The following is a 25,913-nucleotide window of genomic DNA, read 5'->3' as shown; positions in this document are numbered from 1 at the left end:
GCAAAGAGTGCTCCATGTGAATAGGCTTAAAATGAGGATTCATGATCTTGGAAACAACAATGGTGACCATCTCAGCAGTAGCTGCTTTCGCTACAGGCACAAAACATGACCTAGGCCGCAATAATTTGCTGATTATACACTGCGAGAACAGAGATGGACCTTGGATCTCTGCGTGCCTTGATAAGGCATTGAAAAGCTCTCAGGTTGGGAAGAACCGGAGGCCCAAAAGCAGAAAATGCATGAAACGTGGCAGTATCGTCTGATAGGGCAGTAACGCGAGTGTGCAGACCCTTATGTTTGAACCAGTGAAAGAACATCAACTTAACATCATCCGCCCCACTGGTAGAGTAAGGCTTTGCAGCCTAAAATAAGTTCCTGCAGCCATCCAGAGCGTCTAGCACAGCCTACCTGCTTAGGAGTCAACTCGTTGGGCAGAAAGACCCGAATGTCTTGATGCAGTGCTTGCTAAATCCCCCTCCCCACCCAAACAGAAAAGAAAGCTAGTCAAGAGAGCAGCGATAAGGATGAATGGAGAGGTGCTCTGGTTGGAGCAGACTGGATTCCGGCAGAAAAGAACTTGTTAAAAATTGAGGTCCAAAACTGCATCTAGTGATGACAAAAAAAAATCAAAGGGTCCATAGCAAGTCAGGTTATAGGAAATCCTTGGATAGCATTTTTTGAAAAATATATTTTTCTAATATATAGTTCACCCTCATTAGTCGGATGCTTCCGACTCTCTCCTACAAATATATACCGGAGGATATATGAGTGATCATCAGAAATAAACATAACATGCCAAGGGAAAGTGTGGTAGGAAATAAGCACCCGCAGTTATCAAGGAGAGAGAGAGAGGACTAGGTAGCTAGTCCGTATCCCTAGGTATTATATGTTAAACAGAAAGGACTAGCCTATTTGTTAAAAATACAGGACTCAGGACTGTATGATAAAGGGGAAACCATTAGGTGTCTTCGTGAAGCCCTCACCCACCAACCTAGTTGGTGGCATGCTTCATCATCGGGCCCACCCAGTGACACCGAGTGTGTCCCGGGTGTGCTACTACGCCTGACTACAGCGGAGCTGGTATGTTGGTGAATGTGCAGTGTGGGTGACGTGAAAGTGAAATTTAAAAGGCTATACAGTGGTCTCAGTACCAGAGGGGATAATTAATCTTTAATATCTGGGCCTCTGTTAGCATTAAAATAAGGCAAGTGGATGTTAGTGGAGTATATATATTAGGACCTCCTACATCCAGGTGTGGTCTACATGTTTCAGCCAGGCCTTTGCAGTAAAACTGGCTTTCCTCAGGACCAATAAACAAGTGATGGTGCAATCTATACTTAAGTATTTGATTGTAAATATGTGAAGCACTCACTAAGGTGCTATATATGTGGGAGGGGGATTCCCTCTGCAAGCATTACTGGACATACAACACGTATAACAGACAGACATACAACAAGCATTAGAAATGCAATAGGTCTCGCAGCATTAGAGTTAGTGCGTTTAGAATTGTTTATGGGTTTTTTGTTGTAAATCTTTTGCATTTTTATTTTTTGTAGCCAATGCTAAAGAATTACAAATCAAAAAAGCAATAAACAATTGTAAAAGCTTTAACTAAAAATCCTCTGAGACCTATTGCACTGTGTGAGGGTGAGGTGTTGAGGGTGAGTGAGGGTGAGGGTGAGTGAGGGTGAGGGTGAGTGAGGAGTTGAGGGTGAGTGAGGTGTTGAGGGTGAGTGAGGTGTTGAGGGTGAGTGAGGGGTTGAGGGTGAGTGAGGGTGAGGGGTTGAGGGGGAGGGGTTGAGGGGGAGGGGTTGAGGGTGAGTGAGGGTGAGTGAGTGAGAGTGAGGGGTTGAGGGTGAGTGAGTGAGGGTGAGGGGTTGAGGGTGGGTGAGTGAGGGTGAGGGGTTGAGGGTGAGTGAGTGAGGGTGAGGGGTTGAGGGTGAGGGGTTGGCGATTGTAAGGTGGCCCCTTACTGCAAAACTGGTTGCGGAAATCCTGGTGCATGAGCTGGACTGCTGCTGGGGCGCATTGGTGCTGTTACAAGGGTGTAAGTGCAGCAAAATCACCCGATTGAGCACTGGGCGCTGCGCATCTAAAATGACGGCAGCGCACTGCGGGGGAGACTTCCACCGGCTGCGGCAACGGGAGATGTGCACTCTGTTTGTGAGCGGCTGGGAGGCGATTCGGCGTGCAGACTCACAGCGGAAAACTGCGGAGGCGGCAGTCCTGGGGGAGAAGTCTGGAGGGCGAGATCGCCTTAACCTTCCTGTGGTGCACTACGCTCCCAAGATGGCAGTTATGGGATGCGGGCGGAGGCCTGATGCCGGCGAAGGTGAGAGGCAGACCGAGGCGGTGAGGCGAGGAGGTGCTGAATGCTGGAGTGGCCGCTGGGACACGCACCTTGCGCCCTGACCTACAGCATTGAGAGGTGAGGTGGCAGCGCTGTACCGATCCTGCTACGCAGCAACAATGGTGTGGAGGCCCTGAGGAGGAAGGCTGACTGGTGGCTGATACCAAAACGTGTGTTTGAAATGTATCAAGGGGGTTTACCAGAGTATTGAGAGGGAGAAGGATGGGTTACGGTAACGGTAGAATGTTCTGGAAGAAGTTGAGATACTTGCTCTACAAAATTGATAGTACTCAGGTTTGTAATATTAACTTCAGAACCACGTGAAAAGTGTGTGCTTCAGGGATACATCAAACACCGAAAGGGCACTACACCAATGCAAGCAAAAGGAAATTGCTATTATTTAGGCACACGTGCTATAACACCAAAATGTATCGAAATAAAAACTCACTACGTAATGTGCCAGCACAAACCACTGGTTTATTTACGGATACCTTTGTAACAAATTCTGGGTTGGCCTTAATGAAAACAATGTTGGGGTTGAACAGTAAACATTCACCACCTTACAATTTAGCAGAGGGAAAGGGCAAAATAGATTAATCTCAGTAAGCAGTAAAAAGAAGAATTACGCTGATGTACATCCGAATCGAGTTGGCCATTTCGCCAGAGCACTAAATGCAGTTAGTGGCATTGTAGAATGGAAGGACGGTCAATAAATAAGATGCCGACGCGAAAGATAGGGGCACTAACGGTGATTGGTACACAAAGTTAACACTGAACAAAATAACCTGTGGAGGCGTCAATACTTACGCGACAAGTACTTTGTAAAAACAAAAACAAACAAGTTTGTGGCCAGCGTCAGCGCCCTTTTGGCAGTCTTCCAAGGCAGCAGTAGCTGTGTGTGTTTTTCTCACGTTCAGTACAATTCCCACTTTCGGAGACACACAAAGGCACCGGAAACAGGATCGATAATTGAACCTCCGAGAGCAGGTCTGTGCAGGGGAAGCTGCCTCGGGCTGGGGGTGCTAGGGGGAGGGGGCGCGGGGCAGATGGCTTTCATCTGTAGTCTGCACACGTGTTCCTTCAGAACCGAAAGCAGCGTCAGGAGGAAGAGCCCGCGTGGTTTCACTTTCAGGCTCCGCCGACCGGAGGGTGCAACGCCCGGGAGATGCCCCGGGTTCGGTGAGGTGCAACCAGGAAGCCGGGAAAAGGGAGCCAGGAAGTAGGAAACCGAGGATCCGGCGAGGGCAGAGACAAGAGGAAATCAGGGGACGATCGGGGGTGCAAGGGAAATCGGAACCCCGGCAGGAGAAGATCAGGAGCTAGGAAAAGATCGGGAGGCGGAGAGTTGAGGCAGGCAGGCAGGCATGGGAGGAGAGGAGGAGGGGGGAGGAGAGTAGGGGAGGCACGGCCTAGCGGCCGTGCAATCAAGTAGTGAGGGGGCGGAGTTGTGGGAATGCTGAGAGAGAGAGTAGGCGGCTGGGGGCATGTGCACGCGCATTTAAGCTCAATGCGCATGCGCATTGAGCTTAAATTTATCGTGCACTGCAAGGAATCGCCACAATTCCTTGCAGTGTGGATAAAGAGCGGATAAGTGCCAATACTCTCGCCTTGCTCGATGCGCATGCGCATCGACAGGCGAGACCTAAAAATGAGTCTTTAGCATGGTTGCTTGAATCACAAACATTCGTATTTGCCGATAGTGAGGTGCAGTGTGAACGATAAGAATGCGGCAAAAGGTGTAACCATACTGGTGGTGCGGTTATAGTGAAATTAGAGAAGTATGCGTTTGTATATGTGGTGGGCTAAGAGACGTAAGCACACACAGGTAAAAAGTGGATACACTAAGAGGTATCCTCACGCTAGCGTTTTGCTGCGAATGCCCCAAGGGAGAAATCCGGCAGAGGCGTTGACCCCGAAAAGAGAGGAGGGGGCCATGGGCTGTTATGGACCTGCAAAGGAAAGGTGGCTTACCCGGACTGAGGATGGTTTGCATATTACTCACGGCTCTGGCGGTCAAGACCTGCTGGAAACCTGTAGTTCCGTTACAGACCTCCGAAGGAAGTGTTCGTGGTTGCCGCCGTTGTTTAAATATGCTGTGAGTCATTGGTTTCACCTGGATCAGTGTGGTGTCCCTGTACTGGGGACATAGAAGAAAGACGGCACGTGCTGCAAGCTTGTTGAGTCATTCAGGCATGGCGCCTGTGCAAGGTAGTGGCGCGGAGCTGTTCTACTCGGACGCATGCGCATAGAAGATTAGCGCGTTGTCATAGATGACGCTGGGCCTCAGAGAGCACGTTATCGAGGTGATGGTGCGGGGCCTGGTGTGGGCGTGTTCGAGTACCTGTGGTACAGACTCGCGCCGCCCAGGAGAGTCAATGGCATGAAGAACAAGTGCAATTAAAATTAACACTTAATTAAAAATAAAAATGAAAATTAACACTTTAGCTGGCCAGTGTTTCCATAAGGGTAACCCAGAGCGGAGCTATGTATCAAAGGAGAGGAAGAGCTTACAGTCAGTGCTGTTTAATAGGGTGTCTAAACGGTGTCATGGAGATTCAGAGAACTGTAAGGTAACAGAGCGGGGGTATTCGGAAAAGGGAAGGAAGATCTACCAGGCAGTACTGTTCAAAAGGGGGGGGGGGGGGGGGGGGGAGTTTTTATGGTTTCAAGGAGCACAACGGGATGGAGTCATTCAAGCCATGGTGCTGCGTGGATAAACGGTAAACCCATCGTTGTTTCTTAGTCAGGAGAATCTTTTCATTATCACGTTGGGTGGAGTTGAATTGTTCGATGACTGTCCATGTCATATCATTGGGGGTGTGGTGATTTTGCAAGAAGTGATCAGTAAGTTTGCTGATGTTCTTTTTGCCCCGGACTTTGCTCCGGTGTTCGACCACTCTGGGCCTAACTTTTCGTGTTGTCATACCCACGTAGAGGAGGCCGCATGGGCATGTGATAAGGTAAACCACGTTACTAGAATTGCAGTTTGTATGATGTTGTGTCCAGACTTTTCCGGGTTCCAGATTGAGTGTTTTGGAGTGTTCAGTTAGGTGGCACACGATACAATTGTTGCATGGGTAGTGCCCTGTTATTTTGGGAAGCCCCCATGTGTTGAGGACGGTGTTGGGTTTTGGTTTCTGTGGGGCCCTTGGGCGTGTGGACACCAGTTGGTCTTTCAGATTGTTCGCCCATTTGTATGCAAAATGAGGTTCCTCCTATTTTCTTGTTCCAGAATTAATGATGCGCCAAAGTTTGCGGACAATGCTGGAGACTTGGTTAGACATCGCGTTGTATGTAGTGGCACATGTCATGGGTGGTGAATCGGGGTCTTTGATCACGGTTTCTAGTAGGGCTTCCCTGTTTTAGTTGTCTGCCCTCTTGCTTGTTTTCTAAATGATTTTCTTGGGGTAGCCACGCTTTTGTAATTTGGACGCCAGGGCAGCCGATTGTCTTTTGTAATCTGCCAGCTGGCTGCAGTTCCTGCGTATGCGCAGGAACTGACCGAAGGGGAGATTTTCTCTCAACTGTCTGTGGTGGAAGCTGTCAAAGCGTAGTAATGAGTTCCTAGCGGTTAGTTTGCAGTAGGCGGGGTGGTCAGGGTTTCTTGTTTAGTAGTGATGTTCAGGTCAAGAAATGCCAATGTAGTGGTACTTGTGGTGCTTCTGAACCGTAGGTATGGGTCACGGCCATTGAGCCATGTTAGGAATGTTGTCAACATGTCTGGTGTGCCCGCCCAGATCATGAAAATGTTGTTGATGTAGCGGAGCCATGTTTTTATGTTGCCTGAATATGGGTTGGTGGTTGACAGTATGTGTTCCTGTTCGAAATGGTGAACATATAGTCCTGCCACACTGGGGGCAAAAATGCTCCCCATTGGCGCACCGTTTATTTGTAAAGAGAATACCCCTTCATACTAAATTTTTTTTTTCTTTAGTGCAAGTGCTGCACATTCAAGAATGAACTCCCTGGGAGTGTGGTATGTCCATGGGGTTTGCATGAGTACGTCATGCAGGACCTGGAGCGTGGCATCTTGTGGGAGGCTTGTGTAAAGACCTTCTATGTCAAGTCCTACCAAGAGCTGGGTTGTCTGGTCAAAGCTCATGTCTTTGATGGTGTTGAGGAGGTGTTTTGTGTCTTATGTAAGTGGTTTTTTTTTGGACCAGAGCGTTAAGGAAGTAATCGCAATACCGGAACAGGGACTCTAGAAGGGAATTGATCCCTGATACGATGGGCGTGCCCGGGGGTGGTGTTACTCTTTTGTTCACCTTTGGAACGGTGTAGAAATATGGTACCTTGGCATATCTGGTACACAAAAATTCCGCTTCTTTCTTAGAGATGTGATGTGATTCACTAGCGTTCTTGACCAAGGTGTGTATGGTTGTTTGTAGGTATGCCGTTGGATCATTTCTCAGTAGCTTGTAGTTGCGAGTGTCGCTGAGAAGTCTGCAGCACTCTTTGTCGTAGTCAGTTTTGTCCTGGAGCACAATCCCTCCACCTTTGTCAGCTGGTTTGATGATCAGGTAAGGGTTATCCTGTAGGCGTTTGATGGTATCTCGGTCTTGTCTTGAGAGATTGTTGAATGTCCCTGTGGGATTGAGTTTTTCTATCTCATGGTAGACTGCTTGCTCAAAAGTGGTTATCTCAGCTGGCACACTTGTTGGGGGTGGTATGAAGGTGGATTTTAATTTTAACCCCGTCTCCTTGGTGTTGTCCGGAGCAGCGTGATCGTTGGGTCTACGTGAAAAAGCCCTTTAGTTTGAGATTTCTGAAGAATTCTGCCAATTCAATGTGTAGTTTGAATTTATCTAATTTGGTGGTTGGGACGAAGGATTGGCTCTTGTTAAGGACTAATGCTTCTTTTTCTGTCAGTGGGGTGCTTGACAAGTTGAATACCAGGGTAGTGGGTGAGTCGTTATTTGCTCGTGCCTAGTTGTTGTTCCCGCAACTTGTTGCGGGTGTTCGCGCTTACTGGGTTCTCCTCTTCCGCCCAGTGTACTTGTGGATGGTGCCTTCTTCTGCCGCGTGACCTTCGCCATTTCCTAAAAAAGGTGGCCTTTGGTTTCCTGGAAAGAAGGGCAGTGGGCCTGGTTGGTACATGTGTGGCCAGCCAAAGTATGCATTTTGTATATGTCCGTATGATGGTGGTCCGTAGGCGGGTCCCTGTTAGGGTCCTTGCCAGGTTTGTGGCCATCGTTGTGATTGGCGTCCTCTGCCGCGTTGCTTAGTGGAACTAGAGCTGGAGTCGCTGGATACGGAGCTACTGTCTCCTGATGTATCGCTGGATTTGTCAGCCTTGTTGGGGGGGTACGTACTTGTCGTCTGCATACAGGTGTTTTAACGTAGCTGAATTTTTTTAAGGTCTTTCAGGAATTTAGTGATTTTTGCTTGTGTCAAGTACTCCTTATACTCCGCCATTTCCTTATTCTGGTCGTCAAGTTTTTTCTTATATGAGGTAATTGTGGTTTTAAAGTGGCTTTCTGAGGCCTGGATGTCAATTATCATGGCTTCGGATAAGCGTTTGGCCGTTTTGATGAGCACCAGCCAATCCCTGGTGCAGTGCCAGGCTATCTGTACCCAGTCTTTTCTGAAGGTGGCATCATCCAAGAAGATCCTTGGGGCATTGGTGACCGAGAGCCCTCAGGGGGCTGTGTTGGTCCGTAAATATTGAGTCAGTATAAGGCCATGTAGGATGGTCCTGATCAGATTGCGTTTCTTCTCTGTTAGTGTATCCCAGTCTGTGGTTTGGGCTATAGTGTTCGAGATGTTAAAATCTGCCAGGAAGGAGGGGTCTGCGAGAATTTCGCTGATATCGTTTTCATTAACAGTTAGGCCAAGGTTTTCTGCCATGGTGGGTCTCAAAATGTCTCTCGCAGCTGTGCGCTGCCTATATACGCAGTTATCAAGGAGAGCGAGAGAGAGAGAGGACTAGGTAGCTAGTCCGTATCCCAAGGTATTATATGTTAATCAGAAAGGACTAGCCTATTTGTGAACAATACAGGACTCAGGACTGTATGACAAAGGGGAAAGGTTTCTTCATGAAGCCCTCACCCGCCAACCTAGTTGGATAATTAATCTTTAATATCTGGTCCTCTGTTAGCATTAGATATTAAAGATATTAAAGATTAATTATCCCCTCGGGTACTGGGACCACTGTATAGCCTTTTAAATTTCACTTTTACGTCACCCACACTGCACACTCAGCAACATACCAGCTCCGCTGTAGTCAGGCATAGTAGCACACCCGGGACACGCTCTGTGTCACTGGGTGGGCCCGATGATGAAGCATGCCACCAACTAGGTTGGTGGGTGAGGGCTTCATGAAGAAACCTATTGGTTTCCCCTTTGTCATAGAGTCCTGTATTGTTCACATAGGCTAGTCCTTTCTGATTGACACTTAACAGGAAATAAGCACCATCATCACGTGGTTTCTGAAGAAGTGGGTGGCAAGAGGCCAAGATTTGACAATACATCAAGAGAACCCCCTCATGTACTTCTTGTTGAATCTGGCAGCTATGCTGGCAGTGTAAATGAGACAGACATACAATTAGTCTGATAATTTAACTCTCAAACCTAAAGCTGAAGACAGCAAAGATGTCATCAGCGACAATTCCCATCAGTGGATCGTCTGACTTATGGACAAGATAGATGCTTTGTTCATCCGAGAGCCTGTCACGGTTTTCTAGTTGTTGGGGAGGATGTGACACAGACCCTGGTTAGGTCAACGAAAAAAGTTGTTAATAATTATTCCGTAAACAAGGATGATGTGAAAATGTGCTTCGTAGACGAATAAGTCATTCATTCAAGAGCCACATATGATAAGGGTGAAGATCCATTAGTAGGAAAGACATGCTTTCCACAAAAACAATGTTTTATTCCATTTACTGATGCAGAAGTAAGAGGATCAGTTATGGAGGTTTTTTTTACCCGATGAGGCAGTTTGTTTGATACCTAAACCAACATCTTTATATTCAAGGGATTTGCTAAACGAGACTGGTAAGCATCACAATCTTGGGTAAATAGTTGGGATACATTGCAGTGAATGCATTACAATGAGTAAACCATTGTTACAATTTCTCTGACAGCCAGAAGGCCTGCAAATGGGGGTTGGAAAACTAGAAAAGAAAAAAAATATTCTAAAATTCTCTTATTTGTAACAAAAGTAAGTAACAAACTGCAACAGCGTCCATCTGTTAATGCCAGTCAACAGACTAAGCCTTTCCACCTCATTGGCTGCCCCCAGACCCAAACAATGAGTAAGGGCTACAAACACTATTATATTCATTGAATTCTCTATGTTGTGATTTTCCTGTGCAACCCCCCCAGCCTGATGGTGGATAATCATTTAAATCATCTGAATCTATAAAGATCCAATGCAGGGGATAAATCCAACATGGATGTTAAGTTTATAATAATGGTACTTACAAACCAGTTATTAATGACGTGAACCGGAATACCATTTATTCTCTCGCAACAGCTTAAAAAGAACATCACTCGTATGACTACAAAGCATTACACAGCACATTAATTCATTTATGACAATCGTCATTTATGATAACGAGCATCCCTTTCTCCCAAGCACCACAGACCGGAATCCGATGCCCTCAGTGGCACAATTAAAAGGTAATCTAGCATTTCTCTACCTCAAGCGATCTTCCTTTACTTACTCTCCAATACCACAAGGTGGATGCCACAAGGCTATGTCCTGCAGGCATCACAATACATAGGTAAAGAAGTCATGTAATAGCCACTCTCCAGGCAACTGCATCAAACACTACCTTTCAAGTCTTGAATTGCAGCTTGCAGCTCAGCTGGTTCACACACTTAACACAGCAGTTCATGATTTTGCACGTTTTGCTCGAGGAGAACTAGCGCAAAATTTTAAATTCAACTATTAGAACCTGCTGGGAAGAGTTTTCAGGAGACTCTTCAGAATGCAACGTATACGTACACTGCACATTTAAAGGAAAGAATGAGCTCTTCTTAAAAAGAATTGAAAAATTAATAAACACAACTCAACGTTACAGGTTAGCGCCCATCAACCAGTTTTGAGAACTGAAGCCTCACTGAGGCGACACAAACTATTACGTTACACAGCTGGGGGCCCATTATCTGAGAAGGAGACCCCATTCCTCCCATTCAACAGCAGGCTGGTGCATCAGATCAGAAGAGCAGAGACTTGCATGCAAAGGGATCACAACGCCTGCAGCCATGGACCTGGCAGGTGTATCGGTGAGGGTCTAAACTCCTGCGGCACCAGCTCCCTGCCCTCCTGGATATGAAGTGCTGCACTTCTAAAGTCTTGTTTGGGAAGGACGCTGTGCAGACACACCCGCAAAAGTGTAAAGTATGTGTTGTGTACCGTACCCTGCTGCAGGAAAGAGGAAAGTTTTGTTACATGCAGAAAATACTCAATCTAAAGTAATACATACAATTACAACCGAGCAGGTAATACATGGGACTGCACATAGTTAGAAGGGGTTGTTGAGAAACTAGAGGCACTGTCATGAGGGATTTGAAATACTCCAATTTGTGTCGGCCTCATTTGAAAACTTAAAATTTCAGAACCTGAAAGACTCACCTAAATTAAAATGAAAAGGCAAATGATACATACAGAGTAGATGTGAGTGTATTTTGATACAGTCTGTCATGCTAGTAGTATGTGTGCTATAAGAATGGCCTGTTTTAACTTGTTGTCCTTCTCATTTCGGTTTCCCTCAGGCTTTGCTCCTCAGAGTTGCCAGCAGGTTTATGTCTTTCTGGTGAGGTAGAGATTCTGTAAGTCAGGAGCATTTGTGAGACTTAGGTCTTACTTCAAGTTCATCATAAAGTTTCTTTAAATACAAGCACATGTCGTGAACACTGGAAACAAATCTTACTTTGTCATCGGTTGGACACTGTAACGACTTAACAGGATATAGTTTTATAAAACAGAAGATGCGTTGTTGCTTAAGGTCAAACAAAAATGGGGGCAGGTCAAATGCACGCAATTCGAGCACGAAAGAATGCTGTTGCTGGAGTTCACTGCGAAGAATTGGGAAACATCCAAGTCAAAGGCCTTTCATACTGCATTTGTTGGAGAGAGAGTGGAGTGGCTGCTTCCACACATTCCCCACGTGGTCAATGAGTGATAACAGGCCAGCAAAGCCCAGGAAAATCTGGTACTCTACAGATCTGACTGGGTGATCTCGAAATGTACCCCTACAGTCGAAGTGAAATGGAGAAGTGCGGATAAACGTTTGTTTGTGATTACCACTATTTGCATTTGTAGTTTGCAGGCTGCTTTTCGCAAATACACGTCTAGACCGACAAGGCATTAGGAGGCACAAATACCATTGGTGAAAAGTAGCAACGGTGGCCAGTTGGCACGGAGGGAAGGAATGGCTAAAGTGGTAATAAGTTAACAAAAACAATAAATAAATGGATATAGTATTTTCCAGACGAGGCTACAATATTGCCGAGACGGTCTTCCTTCCATAAAGGAGTACAGGAGGGTTGAAAGGCTCGAGCGACGTAGGTTTCCATCAGACTGCAGCGAGGCAGGAGTAAAGGAGAGATTTTGCAATGGTACATTTTTCATGTAAGTTTCATGGTTCCCAGGCAGGGCTGTAGGTTGAAGAAGCGGAAGGGGAATACACCAAAGCATGGAGTTGAGTTAGCAGTCCATTCCACTTTCATCACTCTCGCACCAGTCCGATGGGGCATCTGTGCCGAAGAAACGGTCCCCAAAATTACCTATTCGGAGGAAAGAACACAGGAGACAGTTGAAGGCATGTTAAACTCACTACAAGGAGCAAACTAATATACAAAGCTCAGTCTTGTCCCTTTCTTTATTTGGAAAGCCTCGGCCTCTGCACCCCCAATTATTTGTAATCTTGCTGTTGGATGTCTGTATATTGCCTGAACAGCTGTAACAAAGCCCAAGCCTATTTGAGCACAGCCCATAGATAATCAAACTCGACCGATCAAAGGCCTTTTTGGTGTCCAGTAGTATAAAAAAGTATTTTGATCATCTGATGCTCTAACCCTGTCAAACCGGGTAATTATCTGCCTGATGTGGTCAGTGGTTTCTCTACTAGGGATAAAACCATGTTGCTATGGAGATACCAATTTACCAATAGCCTTGGACACAGGGCACTGGCATCTGCTGCCCTCCATGCACTTCTCTGAAGATGTTTAATAAGTCCTCCTGCATCACAGAATTAAACACTTTTTTAAATTCCAACTGAATCTCGTCTGGGCCTAAGGCCTTTCCAGCTGGAAATGCATTAAAGCGTTTCCTTGGGATCCTCCACCTTAAGTGTGGCATCTAAAGCAGCCCCTTCCTCATCAAGCCTGAGCCGATTGATGAATTTAAGACGCTGCACAATTTCGTTCTCAGTAGGCGCATCCTCTGCCCAATAAAGATCCCCGTAGAAATCCCTAAACAACCCCAAGATCGGATCCGAGGGAGTGACCACCTGGCCCCATTGTCTTTCAATTGCTGCATGTCTCCGTACACAGTCTTTTGACTTGTCCGAAGAGCCAATAGCTTGCCCACAATTTCACTATATTCATAGCACTCGGCCCTGCGCTCCAAGTATTTTTCAGCTCCCTTCCCTGCATATATGTTGTTAATATTGGCTTTGACTGCTGGGATCTTGTGCAGTACCTCCTGCAGTTCATGCCCGCCCGTAACTGCGCTAATGAGCTGCACCTCCAATCTACCCAAATCCTTACACCTTCCTTTCAACAGTGGAGTCTAGATCCTCTGCCTATGCAAACTAAAAATGAGACACCCCACCCCCCAAGTTTGGCTTTCAAAGGATCCCAGAGAACTTCATCACCCAAGGCGCAACCTCTATTACCTTCCATAAAAGCGGGAATCCATCTATTCATTTATAATGACCAGGTCTGCTTTAGTTCTTTGCCTGCCGAAATCTGCATTTCTATTATAAGGGGGTAATGATCCGAAAATATAAGTTGGTACTTCTCTATCTTTTCCCCCCTGACTAAAATTGCACAGATTAAAAAATAATCCAATCTGACATGTATCTTCTGATGGGCTGAAAAGTATGTGAAGCCTGAATGTGGGGGTTTTAAACCTTGCCAAACATCTACCAGTCCGTGAATCGACACCTGGTTTTCCTACCCACATAATATCCAGATGATGACAATCGTAAACCACTTCAAATATGGATTCAAATCCCCCAAAATTTTTACCAGGGTTTCCCATGAGGCCAGTTCATTCTTTATATAGTCCATTACTGCCGGATCATCTAGGTTACGCCCATAAATAGAATAAATGGTAACAGCTAAACCAGCCACCCGGCACTCTACCAAAACCCAACAACCATATTTGTCAGATAGTTTCCTTTTCACCTCACACGCATTCCTGTATGCCAAAACTGCTATCCCCCTTGTGGTGGTCCCCTGCATAGTATGTACCAGTAAAGTGTAGATCAGAGTTTCAAATAAATATTTCCTCACCCCTTCTATATGTGTCTCCAACATACATATTATGCCTGCTCTCTATCACATTTTCCATTCAATCCGCACATTTTAATTGTAACAATATGTAATTTCCTTATTCAAGACCTTTGACTATGTAACAAACCACCCACATCTCACCAACAAAAATAGTATGGTATCTTACAGCACCGAGGAATAATTGAAACCAGAGCTCCTATTTCTTCAGCTTATTTTTTCTTTTATCTCCTTTTGTGTTAAAACTCCCAGTCACCCTCCCAACCCTCCCAACCTTTTCCGCCACCTCCCCTTCCTCACCTGTCCCTGCCCACATTTCCCACCCTCATCGATCGCCTCCTCTCCTCCACCCACTCGCCTTCCTTCCACTGGAAGCAATCAGACCCTCACTGGTCTGAATGATGGATCGCGTGCCTCCATTCCATCCCAGCCATACAAATATAGATCCCCCTATACCCTCCTGAGGGGAGCGAGAAGAAAAAAAGGGGAACAAACAGAAGAGAAATCAACAGAGAAAGAAAAGACGACATCTCGAAACAGAACTGGAAATACAAAATGTGGATATAGCAAGAGCTCAGAAGCGGGCAGAAATTAGAGCACGCATTTAGCGCTTAGGGAACCTCAGGCTGGTTTCTAAATCTTTAGTCCTTTAGCCTAAGCTCTGGATACTCCTTAGCATTGAGTTCTGAAATAAATGTGTCTTATTTTTAAAGCCTCGATTAAGTCGTACAGGAGTCATTGAGTACATCTCTGCCCCTTTCTCCTGACATGGGTTTATATGTTGCCTAAGTCTCCAGCATCTCTTCGGGGCTTTACTGAAGGTACACACAAATGTGCGTTAGGTTCTTTGCTGCTTTGGCAGAGCTACTGTCTCTGATAACGTAAATGTAAGATGTCTTCTTTTGTGCAGGGACCTTCTAAACAGGACAACAGGCATTCAAGTGAGAGTTGAAGCACTGTTTCTTGAGAGAAAGGTCAGTAGGCGACCAACAAAAACTCTTGTGCACAAATTATCCAAGCCAGACGTCTCAAGGGGATGGCCCGATTCAGGACTGGGGATGGCCCGATTCAGAGGCAGGCAAGAACTTCTTAAAGACAATATTATGGATCGGTTCTGTCACCACCATCGACTGGTGAAACCTCAAACTCAGTTCAGTTTGCCATGCTAACCACCGATCTTAATTTGAAACTGTATTTTTTTACTCAAACTGATATAATGCACAATCACTTGACAGACACTAACTTCAAAGCTAGAATTTGAAATCACTTGTGCTTACCTTCGCACAAAAGTTTTGTCCCTGATCAACCTTTGAAATTAAATTAGTTCCTGAAAGTATCCTAGAATGTTCACCTAAAATCCTCCGAGACATTTGCTCCCTAATCTCCAGATCACTAACACAGAAGCAAACATCCAATGCCACCCCAACACGAAGACAACCCTGCAAAAGAATTATGCACATATAAGAGCCATTTCTGTAACAAAAAGCTCTTCTACTTTAACAAAATTTAAATTGCACCGATATCTAATGGTGACAGTCAAAATTCTATCCAAACTTCAGTTAAACCTGGGTCCTGGTACAGAGACATTTCCCTCTCTGGAAAGACATTAATACTTTAAAACCACAGTTTAAAGCCAGGTATTATACACCTGAGACATCATCCTAGCCAAGATAAAAGTAAGTGGTGGTGGACAAGGAAAGACCCCCTCTAGTCACACTTACTCCAAGGGTGGTGCTCCTCCATCGAATGCTCACCTTCGTCCGCCGTGTAGGATCCTACAGTAAAGGAGGGGGTGTTAGGAGCACATTGTATCTCCCAATCACCACCATCCTTCATGTTTTTAACCCTGGCCAGAGGGTCCAGGAATAAAGTCTTAGGCACAGCGACACTTCAGACCTAGTTTTAACTCACATCACTACTGCACTTTCACTACCGTTGTTCCCAGCCACTGTGAAATAAATTGTTTCTCTCTGTTGTATTGTCTTCCCCCATCCTATTGCTCCACCCTGTGCGCGGCTACACCAGGGTGTATTGTATGCATCCCTATGATGAAGCATGTCACACATTCGTGTGAGTGAGGGCAGTATTTGCACACACAGCACGTGCCATCACGAGACATAGATATTTGTATTACTCCCTACTCCTTCTGGTGTACTAAGTACAGACAGGGGGTTCAGGGTAGGTGAGTCCGTACCTCCACCCCTTTTGTGTGTACTAGTATCTTAATGGTTTTCCAGATTTTTTACTTTTCTCGGTTCTCTTTAATCAGTGTAACTCACCCCTTCATGGCTTACTCACTGCTCAAGATAAACCTTCATTACCCATTCAGAATGCTACCACTTATTTATCAATAGCTCCAGGGAAGATGCATTCACCTCAACCCATCCTTTCTTAGCAGGAAAAGCTTGAATGCACTACAACAAGCTTAAAAGCATAAACCGTTAATAAACAGAGCCCTTCTTTACTAGCAAACATCTACTAACCATCCGATAACCAAATTCACTAATCAGCCTTCTACACAAGGTGAAACCCGTTTATTGGATCTTCTTCTAGGAATCAACCATTAACCACAAGAAGATTTTTAAATCAAAGACTATCACAATATGAGAATGTAATACGGTTGCCACACTACTTCACCTAAAATAGACGTTCTTGTTCCTCCAAACTACTTCATCATAAGGCTTGATCGTAACGAAAAGCCAGCGGTGGGATTGCATACATCCCAGTATATCCTTCATAGGAACGCCCTTTTTAAAGAGATAGCCTGTCCACCTGTGAATACGTGGGGGTGGACGTCTGCACAGCAGGCAGATCCTAAGTTAAATTCCACCTCATCTACCACCCTCCTGGTGACAACCAGTTACTCCCTGAGGAAATCATGGAAGCCAGCACTTGCAGCAATTTCAAAACCCTAAGCGAAGCTGAGATTCATACAATCATTGTCAATTAAACTTAACTCACATTTTGGTAATCGCATGCCTTCAAAAATTGTGAATAACTTAAGACCTCTTTTCTCCCCTCTTTGGGCAATGATAGTAAACTCCTCCCAAATTCAAGGTAAAATCCCAGCCTGCCTTAAACCGGGCAAGTCACACCTCCACTAAAAAAATCAGGCACCAACACAAATGACCTAAACAACTTTTGCCTGGTATGTAATATCCTGTTCCTCGCAAAGCTGCTGGAAAAATGTTGGGAGCAACACGGAGCAAACCTCAGGGAGAACTAAACTAGTACGCAAAAGCTCCCACTCAAAATCAAATGCTGAACCAGAACGGAACCAGAGCATTACGGACGCACCCGAAGAAGAGGGGGGGCAAAGGCAAAACAGGAATGGAAATGGCACTGGACTGACTATAGAGCCTTCACTGAGAGAAGTCCTTAGCTCAATTAAAATCTTCCACTAAGACGTAAAAAAAGACAGTCAACGGAACCATGTGGCTATCCAGAAACTTGAAAGTGCTATTAACAAAGTGGGCAACACCTGCTTGAGATCTCTGACAGAATGGGCTCTGTAGAAGTTCGTACAGAAAATTTAGAATCTGATGTTAGCAAGCTTCAAGCACAGGCAAAGGAACAAGATGGCATAATAAGAGACTTAATGGCAAAGGTTGAAGACCAAGAAAACCGGGCAAGGAGAAATAATTTGCGTTTTCTCGGGATTCCTGAGGGCTTAGAAGGAAGGGATCCCAAGGGGCTTCATGTCCAACCTTCTTAAGTCTGCATTCCCGGAACTCAACACTTGGGAACTGGACAGGGAAGTTTACCGTGCACATCGTTTTCCTCTGACTTTACCGAAACGCTCAGATAATTCACCACAATATCCTAGGGCTATGCTGGTCAATTTTGGAAACTTTATACTACGTGATGCTATATACGACATGGCTAGACCTACTACCAAAAGAGAACACAAGGGATTTATGTTCTTTGTTAGACCGGATTTTGCACACCCTACTGTTGAACGCAGATGGCGAATGCGACAACTTTTCACCCCCTTCGAGAAAGTTGGAGCTACAGTTTTCTTGCAAAATCCAGCTCGCCTAAAGATAAGCTTCAGGGGATCAACGAGAAGCTTCACAAGTGAAATCCAGGCAGAGACTTACCTCAAGGAAATATCAGAGAGAGTGAAATTAAATAACGGCAAATAAGGGGGACATCACAGGAAGTAGAAATTTAAGGACTTTAGCATTGTGGTGCAAAAATGTGAACTGTTTACTACCCAGAACGTGTAAATATTATAGGCCACAGCTTGGAGAGGGGGAGAGGGTGGGAACTGGATAACAGCTTGTTAATTAAATGTGATATTAATATTTGGCCCTGTGTGAAAAGTGGCTAGAGAAATGGCTGAGCTGACAAATGAATATCAACCGGCATCCAGTCGATACAACTAGGGTACATATCACCAGGCCAAGGGCAAGCATAGGCGCACTGACTATATGGTCGCCCACACCTGGCTACTCCAGGACCCAGGACGCCTCATAGGGAGGTAAGAGGGGGGGGGGATAAATGGGAGGAAGGGAGGGAAGGAAGGGAATGGGGGAAGACCAAGGGAATAGTCACCAAAGAGATTAATTGTAGGGCTTTAAAGAGAGCAAATTTGCAACAGGGATTTAAAGAGCTGATAACCACGCATGTAAAGAGATGTAGTGTCTGGAAAATGGCTAATATATCAATACGCAAGGGTCAGAAGGGGCAAAAGGAAAAACAAATAACAAACATGGCTTTAACTCAAAGAAAGATCTTTAAGAAGGATGGCTAGATTAAGAATTGTATCTTTAAATATCTGCGGCCTCAACGACTTAAAAAAAAAGACAAATGGTAGCAGAAGGCCTACATGCGATGGAGGCCAACATAGTCTGCTTACAAGAGACACATATAGAGAGGGTACAACAACATCTGTTAAAATCCCTAGGGTTCCAACTTATAACCGCCTCTACTCAGGGAACTCGCACTAAGGGAGTGGCCATTCTTGCTAAAGGAGGCGACTTACAATTTAATCGATCACTTGCAGACAATTTTGGAAGATGGGCCATCACAGAGTGCCGTTACAATAATGGGCATAATACGGTGACCTTATGCACAGTGTATGGGAATCTGGGCGATGACCCAGATACTTTACTAAGCATTTCTAATGAACTGGTACATTGGCCCTTGCCTCTTATTGTGTGCGGGGACCTCAACCTTGACCTACCAGGAGATTGGACTCCAGGCCCGGAATTTAAATACCAAGGGAGAAAACCCAAAGTTTTTAGAGCATTCAAAGGTCTGTGCGAACTGCATAGCTTATTGGATGGATGGCAACTGGGACACCATGGGGATCATGGTTACACTTTCTTTTCCCATCCCCACTCCCGCCAGCCCGGTTGGATTACATACTATTATCTAACTCAGTCAGGGACAGTTGCACTATAAGGAAGCTCCCAAGGGTACTATCGGACCATAACCCACTAGAAGTTAATATATCATGCAGCAGCACTACTCGCACTAGAAGTTCTTGGACTTTTGAAAGAGCGTTTTTAAGAAATGAGGACTACTGTAGCCATATGAGAGAGTGGCTTCCATCCTTTTTAGAAATAATGAATATGCTACTTACCAGTATGCATCTGTTCTTGGCATGTAGGGCTGCTAACATTCATATCTATTGCATAGATCGCCGCCTAGTGTTGGGTCCGGATGATTGCACATTGTTGTCCTGGAAGAGTCTTCGAAGTATCACGAGATAGGTGGCTCCTCCCCTGGACTACAGTGCGCATGGGCATCGACTCCATCCCCAGATTGTTTTTAGCCATTGCGGCAAAGATGGAGTATGACAGTGTGAAAGATGTCCATGCTAATGATTGAATGCAAGAAGCAATCTGCATCTGCTACAGGCGCCGGGAAGGAGGGTGGGCGATATGAATGTTAGCAGCCCTACATGCCAAGAACAGATGCATTGGTAAGTAGCATATTCAGTTCGAGGCATGTGGGCTGCTAAATTCATATCTATTGCATAGAATATATAGCAGTCCCTCCATTAACGGCGGCCGCCTGTGCCAGCTGCAGAAGTCTGAAATAGAGTTTTGAGAACAGCTTGTCCTACAGCTGCCTGCTGTTTGGAATGTACGTCTACGCAGTAATGTTTGGTAAACGTGTGTGGTGTGGCCCACGTGGCTGCTCTGCAAATGTCTTCCAAAGTAATGTTTCCCAGGAATGCCATGGAGGCTCCTAACTTGCGTGTGGAGTGTGCTCTGGGTGGGATCGTTAAAGTGCGTTTAGCTTTCTGATAGCAAATCTGAATACATTTAACGACGATCCACCTGGCTATTCCCGCTTTGGAAATGGGGTTGCCCTTGTGCTGAGCGGAAAAAGCGGAAAATAGTTGTTGTGTCTTTCTAAATGGTTGTGTTCTGTCAATATAGTACATCAACGCCCTCTTAACGTCCAAGGTATGGAGCATTCTTTCCGCTACCGTCTCTGGATTTGGAAAGAATGCAGGCAGTTCAATTGTCTGATTGACGTGAAATTGTGACACCACCTTTGGAAGGAACTTGGGGTTAGTGCGGAGCATCACCCTGTTGGAATGAACCTGAATAAATGGCTCTTGTATTGTGAGCGCCTGTAGCTCACTAACACGTCTGAGAGACGTGATGGCAATGAGGAAAGCCACTTTCCATGTCAAGAATTGAATCTCACATGAATGTAGAGGCTCAAAGGGTGGACCCATCAACCTAGTGAGGACCACATTGAGATTCCATACCGGAGCGGGCGGGGTTCTGGGAGGAATGACCCGCTTCAGCCCTTCTAGAAAGGCTTTAATGGCAGGCACCCTGAAAACAGAGAGGTGCTGCCTGTTCTGAAGATAAGCTGCTATGGCTGACAAGTGTATCCGAATGGAAGCGTACGCTAGATTGCATTTGTAAAGATGTAACAAGTAGCAAATGATGTTTGGAATGGATGCATCTAGCGGATTTATGTTATGCTCTGTACAGTAGATGACAGAACGCTTCCATTTTGCTGCATAGCAAGCTCTGGTAGTGGGCTTTCTTGCCTCTCTGATAATGTCCATGCATTCAGGAGGCAGATTAAGGTAGCCAAACTCTAGGACTTCAGGAGCCAGATCGCCAGATTGAGCTGTTGCGGGTCTGGATGCTGAATGTCGCCATGGTTCTGCGTCAAGAGCCTGGGTGAGAGGTGCAGCCTTTGATGCGGTACCACGGAAAGTTCTAGAAACGTGGTGTACCATGGTTGGCGTGCCCACGTTGGAGCAACCAGGATGAGCATCATCGAGTGTTGCTTTAGCTTTCTTGCCACCAGCGGAATGAGAGGTGCTGGGGGAAAAGCGTACGCAAATCTGCCTGACCAGTTCATCCATATCGCATTGCCCTGCGACTGTGGGTGAGGGAACCTGGCGGCAAAGCTTTGGCATTTTGCGTTTTCCCTTGTGGCAAACAGGTCTATCTCTGGATGACCCCATTGCTGGAAGTACGGGCGGAGTACCGATGGATGTAGCTCCCACTCGTGCATTTGATGGCTGTACCTGCTGAGCAGATCCGCCATCTGGTTGTCCTTGCCCGGAAGGTGTTCCGCCATGAGGAAGATGTTCCTCTGAATGGCACACTTCCACATGCTCTGAGCCAGATGAGACAGCTGTGGAGAGTGCGTACCCCCCTGCTTTTGGATGTAGTACATGGCCGTCATGTTGTCCGTCCGGATCAACACGACCTTGTTGCACAAATGTACTTTGAAGGACTCTAACGCCATAAAGATCGCCATCAACTCCAGACAGTTGATGTGCATCTTCCTTTGCTGTGTCGTCCATAGTCCCTGCACCGTGTACTGGAGCACATGAGCTCCCCACCCCTGGAGAGATGCGTCCGTCGTGAGGATGATCTGTGGTACAGGCTCTTGGAACGGTCGGCCCTTGCAAAGGTTGTGTGGATTCCACCAATGCAGAGAGTTGTAGGCCCGACCGGTCACCAACACTAGGTCTTTCAACTGTCCATGAGCCTGCGTCCACTGATGTGCTAGACATTCCTGGAGCGGACGCATATGCAGTCTCGCGTGCGGGACTATGAAGATGCAGGAGGCCATCATGCCTATCAACTGCATAAACACTCTCGCTGGGAGTGAGTGTTGGGGTCTGAACCTCTGGATTAGCGACTGGATGTTGTCGATCCTCTCAGGGTTTGGCTGTGCTTTGGCAGCCAGAGTATTTATGGTCGCGCCCAGATACTGCCGCACATGGGCTGGCTGAAGGTGCGACTTCGGATAGTTTAACGAGAACCCCAGACTGTGAAGGAGGTGAATAGTGTGGGACATGTCCGCGGCGCACTGTTGAGCCGACTTGGCTTGAACGAGCCAGTCGTCCAGGTAAGGGTAGACATGTATGTTCTGTCGCCTGAGGTGCACCGCCACGGTCGCCAGACACTTCGTGAACACTCTGGGTGCAGTGGTCACTCCGAAGGGTAGGACCTTGAACTGGTAATGCCTGTTCTGTACGGTAAACCAGAGGTACTTTCTGTGGGATGGGTGGAGTGGAATGTGAAAATAAGCATCCTTGAGGTCCAAGGTTGCGAGGAAGTCTCCCCGGTTTAATAGTGGAAGAACCTGTTGTAGCGTCAACATGTGAAAATGTTCTGAGAGTATGTATAGGTTGAGGGGGCGCAGGTCCAGAACGGGTCTGAGTGAGCCGTCCTTTTTTGGTATTAAGAAGTACAGGGAATAAACCCCTGTGCCTTCTTCCTCCACTGGCACGAGCTCTATTGCTCCTTTTTGCAGCATTACGAGAACCTCCTGCTGTAATAAGTGCAAGTGCTCTGCCGACATAGGACGTTGTCGTGGGGGTATGTTGGGTGGAGTGGACGTTAACTCCAAACAATACCCGAACTGGATAAGCTCTCTTACCCACCTGTCTGTGGTGATGTTTCTCCAGACTGGCAGGAACTGTTGGAGTCTCCCCCCAACAGGTGTTGGATGGTCGGGGGGCAGTGACAGGGAGTCACTGTTTGGTGGAAGCAGAGGAACGGGAACTATTGTTGCCTCTGCCTCTGCCCTTGGCGCTGTTTCCTCTGTAACCACCTCTATTTTGTTTGGGGTAAGAGGCCTGGGCGCCTCCTCTATTGAAACTCGTCTGCTGTGCCAAGTGTCCTCTGGGAACACCTCTTGTACTTGAGCGACGAAAAGTGTTGCCCCTGTATTGCTGAGACTGAAGAGCACCCATGGACTTAGCCGTCAGTGTCTTTTTTAATCTTTTCAAGGGTGGTGTCAACCTCCGGGCCAAACAGTCTGTCTGGATTGACAGGTTGGTTGAGGATAGTTGTTTGGATCTCGGGCTTCAAGCCTGAGATGCGGAGCCATGCCGGACGCCTTAACATAACACTAGTGTTCACCGCCATTGCTGCTGTATCTGCAACATCAAGCCCACATTCAATCGCAGCATTAGAAATGAGCTTGCCCTCCTGGATTAACTTTTCAGCTCCTTCTTTGAACTGGTCTGGAAGGTGCTGCAAAAGCTGTTCCAAGGTGTCATAATGCGCCCTATCATATCTAGCCAATAGGGCTTGTGTATTGGATATGCGCCATATGTTTGCTGCCTGCGCTGCCACCCTTTTGCCCCCTGCCTCCAGCACTTTTGACTCTTTGTCCGGGGGAGGAGCTTCACCCGTTGTCTGTGAATTCGCCCTCTTGCGGGCATTGGAGACGACCAAAGAGTCTAGAGGCAACTGGCCCCGTATATAAGCAGGGTCCCCAGGTGCCGGTCTGTATTTCTTTTCTATACGTGGGTTGACCACCCCTGCCCTGGTGGGTTCTTTGAAAATGTCAGTGGCATGTTTGAGAACCCCTTTAAGCATTGGCAGTGTTTTAACAGTCTTTTCCGATGCAGAGAATGTATCAAACAAAAAGTCAACTTCCACAGGGTCGGCATGCATCTCCACCTTGTGATTTGCAGCTGCCCGTTCAATCAAGGCATTAAATGCCGCCGAGTCTTCAGTAGGAGAAGTCTTTATCCCATAAAGCTGTGGGTCACTAACCACCTGTTGGTCACCCTGGTCACCAGTGTCCACCCATGAGTCCTGCTGCTCATCAGGGTCATTATTGGCAGGGAAGTTATACTCTTCATTCTGGTCATTTCCGTCCCCATCTGAGTAAGTGGGTGAAGGTGTTGGACTCCTCCCAGTCTGTTGAGGAATGGGTTCCACAAGGTCTGGAGTATGTGGTGCAGGCCTTTTCTTTTTAAGAGGGATTACATAGGATTCCACTGGCTGGGATGTAATTTTCCTCTTGTAGAGCATTAATTTGCCCGTGTCGGCGTGGATAAAATGCTCCGATTCATCGTCCTGCGAAAGTGGTCGAGCAGAGCTTCCACTACACTGAGTCTGCCGCAGCCCCTCCGAGTCATCGGGCACCGTACGCGGTGTGAAAGCCTTCGGCGCCACCTTCGGCGGCAGAGTATAGAGGATCGGCGTCGAAGTCTTCTTCGGTGGAACAGTCGCCTTCGGTACCGAGGGCGTTTTCGGCTCCGACGCCTTGTCCCGTAGCCTCTTCAGGGAGCCCGCGAGCTGCTTAGCAAAAGAAGCGGACGGCTTCGTCGATCCGACCGTGGGCCTCGAGCCACCACCCGGTGATGATCCGAGCGTTGACGACTTCTGTTTGGGCGCGGACGCACCCTGGACAGCAAGGCTCCGGTCGGTGTTGGCCTTATGCGTCGACGCCGCCGGCTTCGGATCGGCAGATTTTTCCCTTTGCGTCGTGGTTACAGACTTCGGCTCGGTGGCCTTCGCCGACGCCACTTCGACTGTCCGTGTGCTTGGGGCCGCGGTAGTCTTGGGTGAAGGTGTCTCGACAGTCTTCTTCGACTTCGACTCCACCATCTTACTCGACACGTGGTCGACGACCTTCTTCGAGGCGGCCTCCTTGGCCCCCTTGGGTGCCTTATCGTGTTCGACAGCCGTTTTTGGCTTCGAAGCCTCCGAAGACGACGGTTTCGAAGGTGTCTCCGCCGTCTTCGGTTTCGATGGTGTGTCGGCCATCTCAGACGACGTCGAAGCCGATGGTTTCGGTTTCGTTTTCTGTAACGGAGGCTCCGCTGAAATGTCTGTAGCCGGGCCAGAAGGCGGGGCCGAGGACTTGGTGAGGGTCGTGGGTAAGGCCGAGTGGCGATCCCGTGACCTGAGCCTTAGTTAGTGTACGGACGGGGCATAGCTCTTCCTCCGAGCTATCTTCCGCGGCCCCATAAACTTCCTCGTCGTCTCCTACCTCCTCGACGTATTCCTCTAGGTCCAGGCCCTCAATGGCTTCTCCGTAGTCGGCCTCGACCTCCGCCGATGGAGGCGAGATCTGAAGCTGAAGCTCTTGCTCGTCAGCCTCGGGGTTGTTGAAGATGTCCACAGGTGCCGGTGACGATCGCTGGGCCTCGAGGCCCGCCACGCGCCGAATCTTGAGCGTCTTCTTCGACCTGAACTGCGAACAGGCCATACAGTTGGCCTCGTTGTGGTCCGGCGACAGGCACTTGTTACATACAGGATGCACGTCGATGTGTGGGTACTTCGAACCGCACACGGGACACTTTTTGAACGGACTTCGTTCCATTGTAGTTTCGTCGGGGTCGTGCTGCGTCGAAGGGCCTCGATGACCGAAGAGTAACGCGACTCCCCAGAAAACCGACTCGAAGAGTCGGAGTATACACGAGAACCGAACGCCAACAATACCGACGAGGTTAGAAAGCCTTTTGGCCTTCAGAGAACTGTTTTTACCGATTCCGACAGGAGACGTCGAAATCACATCCGAACCCAATGGCGGAAAAAAACAATCTGGGGATGGAGTCGATGCCCATGCGCACTGTAGTCCAGGGGAGGAGCCACCTATCTCGTGATACTTCGAAGACTCTTCCAGGACAACAATGTGCAATCATCCGTACCAACACTAGGCGGCGATCTATGCAATAGATATGAATTTAGCAGCCCACATGCCTCGAACACATGGGTAGTGCACCTGTTGAGGTAGTATGGGACACAATGAAGGCTGGTATCAGAGGGGAGACATTGCCTTTTCTATTGTTGCAAACTGAAAATTGCAAACAACAACTTGCATCCTTACATCAGAACTTGTATAAAGTGGAGACAGA

General features: G+C 47.1%; 1 protein-coding gene across 3 annotated transcripts in view; it reads right to left on the bottom strand.

Annotated features, from left to right (window-relative positions):
• Window positions 1-9,782: 9,782 nt before the first annotated feature.
• LOC144763981 (uridine-cytidine kinase-like 1) overlaps window positions 9,783-25,913 on the bottom strand; it is a 197,164-nt gene continuing 181,033 nt past the window's right edge. For all 3 annotated transcript variants that reach the window (XM_078650093.1, XM_078650092.1, XM_078650091.1), the window contains one exon: window positions 9,783-12,082. In XM_078650093.1, the coding sequence (XP_078506219.1) occupies window positions 12,003-12,082 (80 nt within the window). In that variant the 3' untranslated portion in view covers window positions 9,783-12,002. The remainder of the gene's footprint in view (window positions 12,083-25,913) is intronic.

The sequence above is a fragment of the Lissotriton helveticus genome, chromosome 6, assembly GCF_964261635.1.
Source record: "Lissotriton helveticus chromosome 6, aLisHel1.1, whole genome shotgun sequence".
Lineage (NCBI taxonomy): Eukaryota > Metazoa > Chordata > Amphibia > Caudata > Salamandridae > Lissotriton > Lissotriton helveticus.
This window is presented reverse-complemented; position numbering and strand designations above follow the sequence as displayed.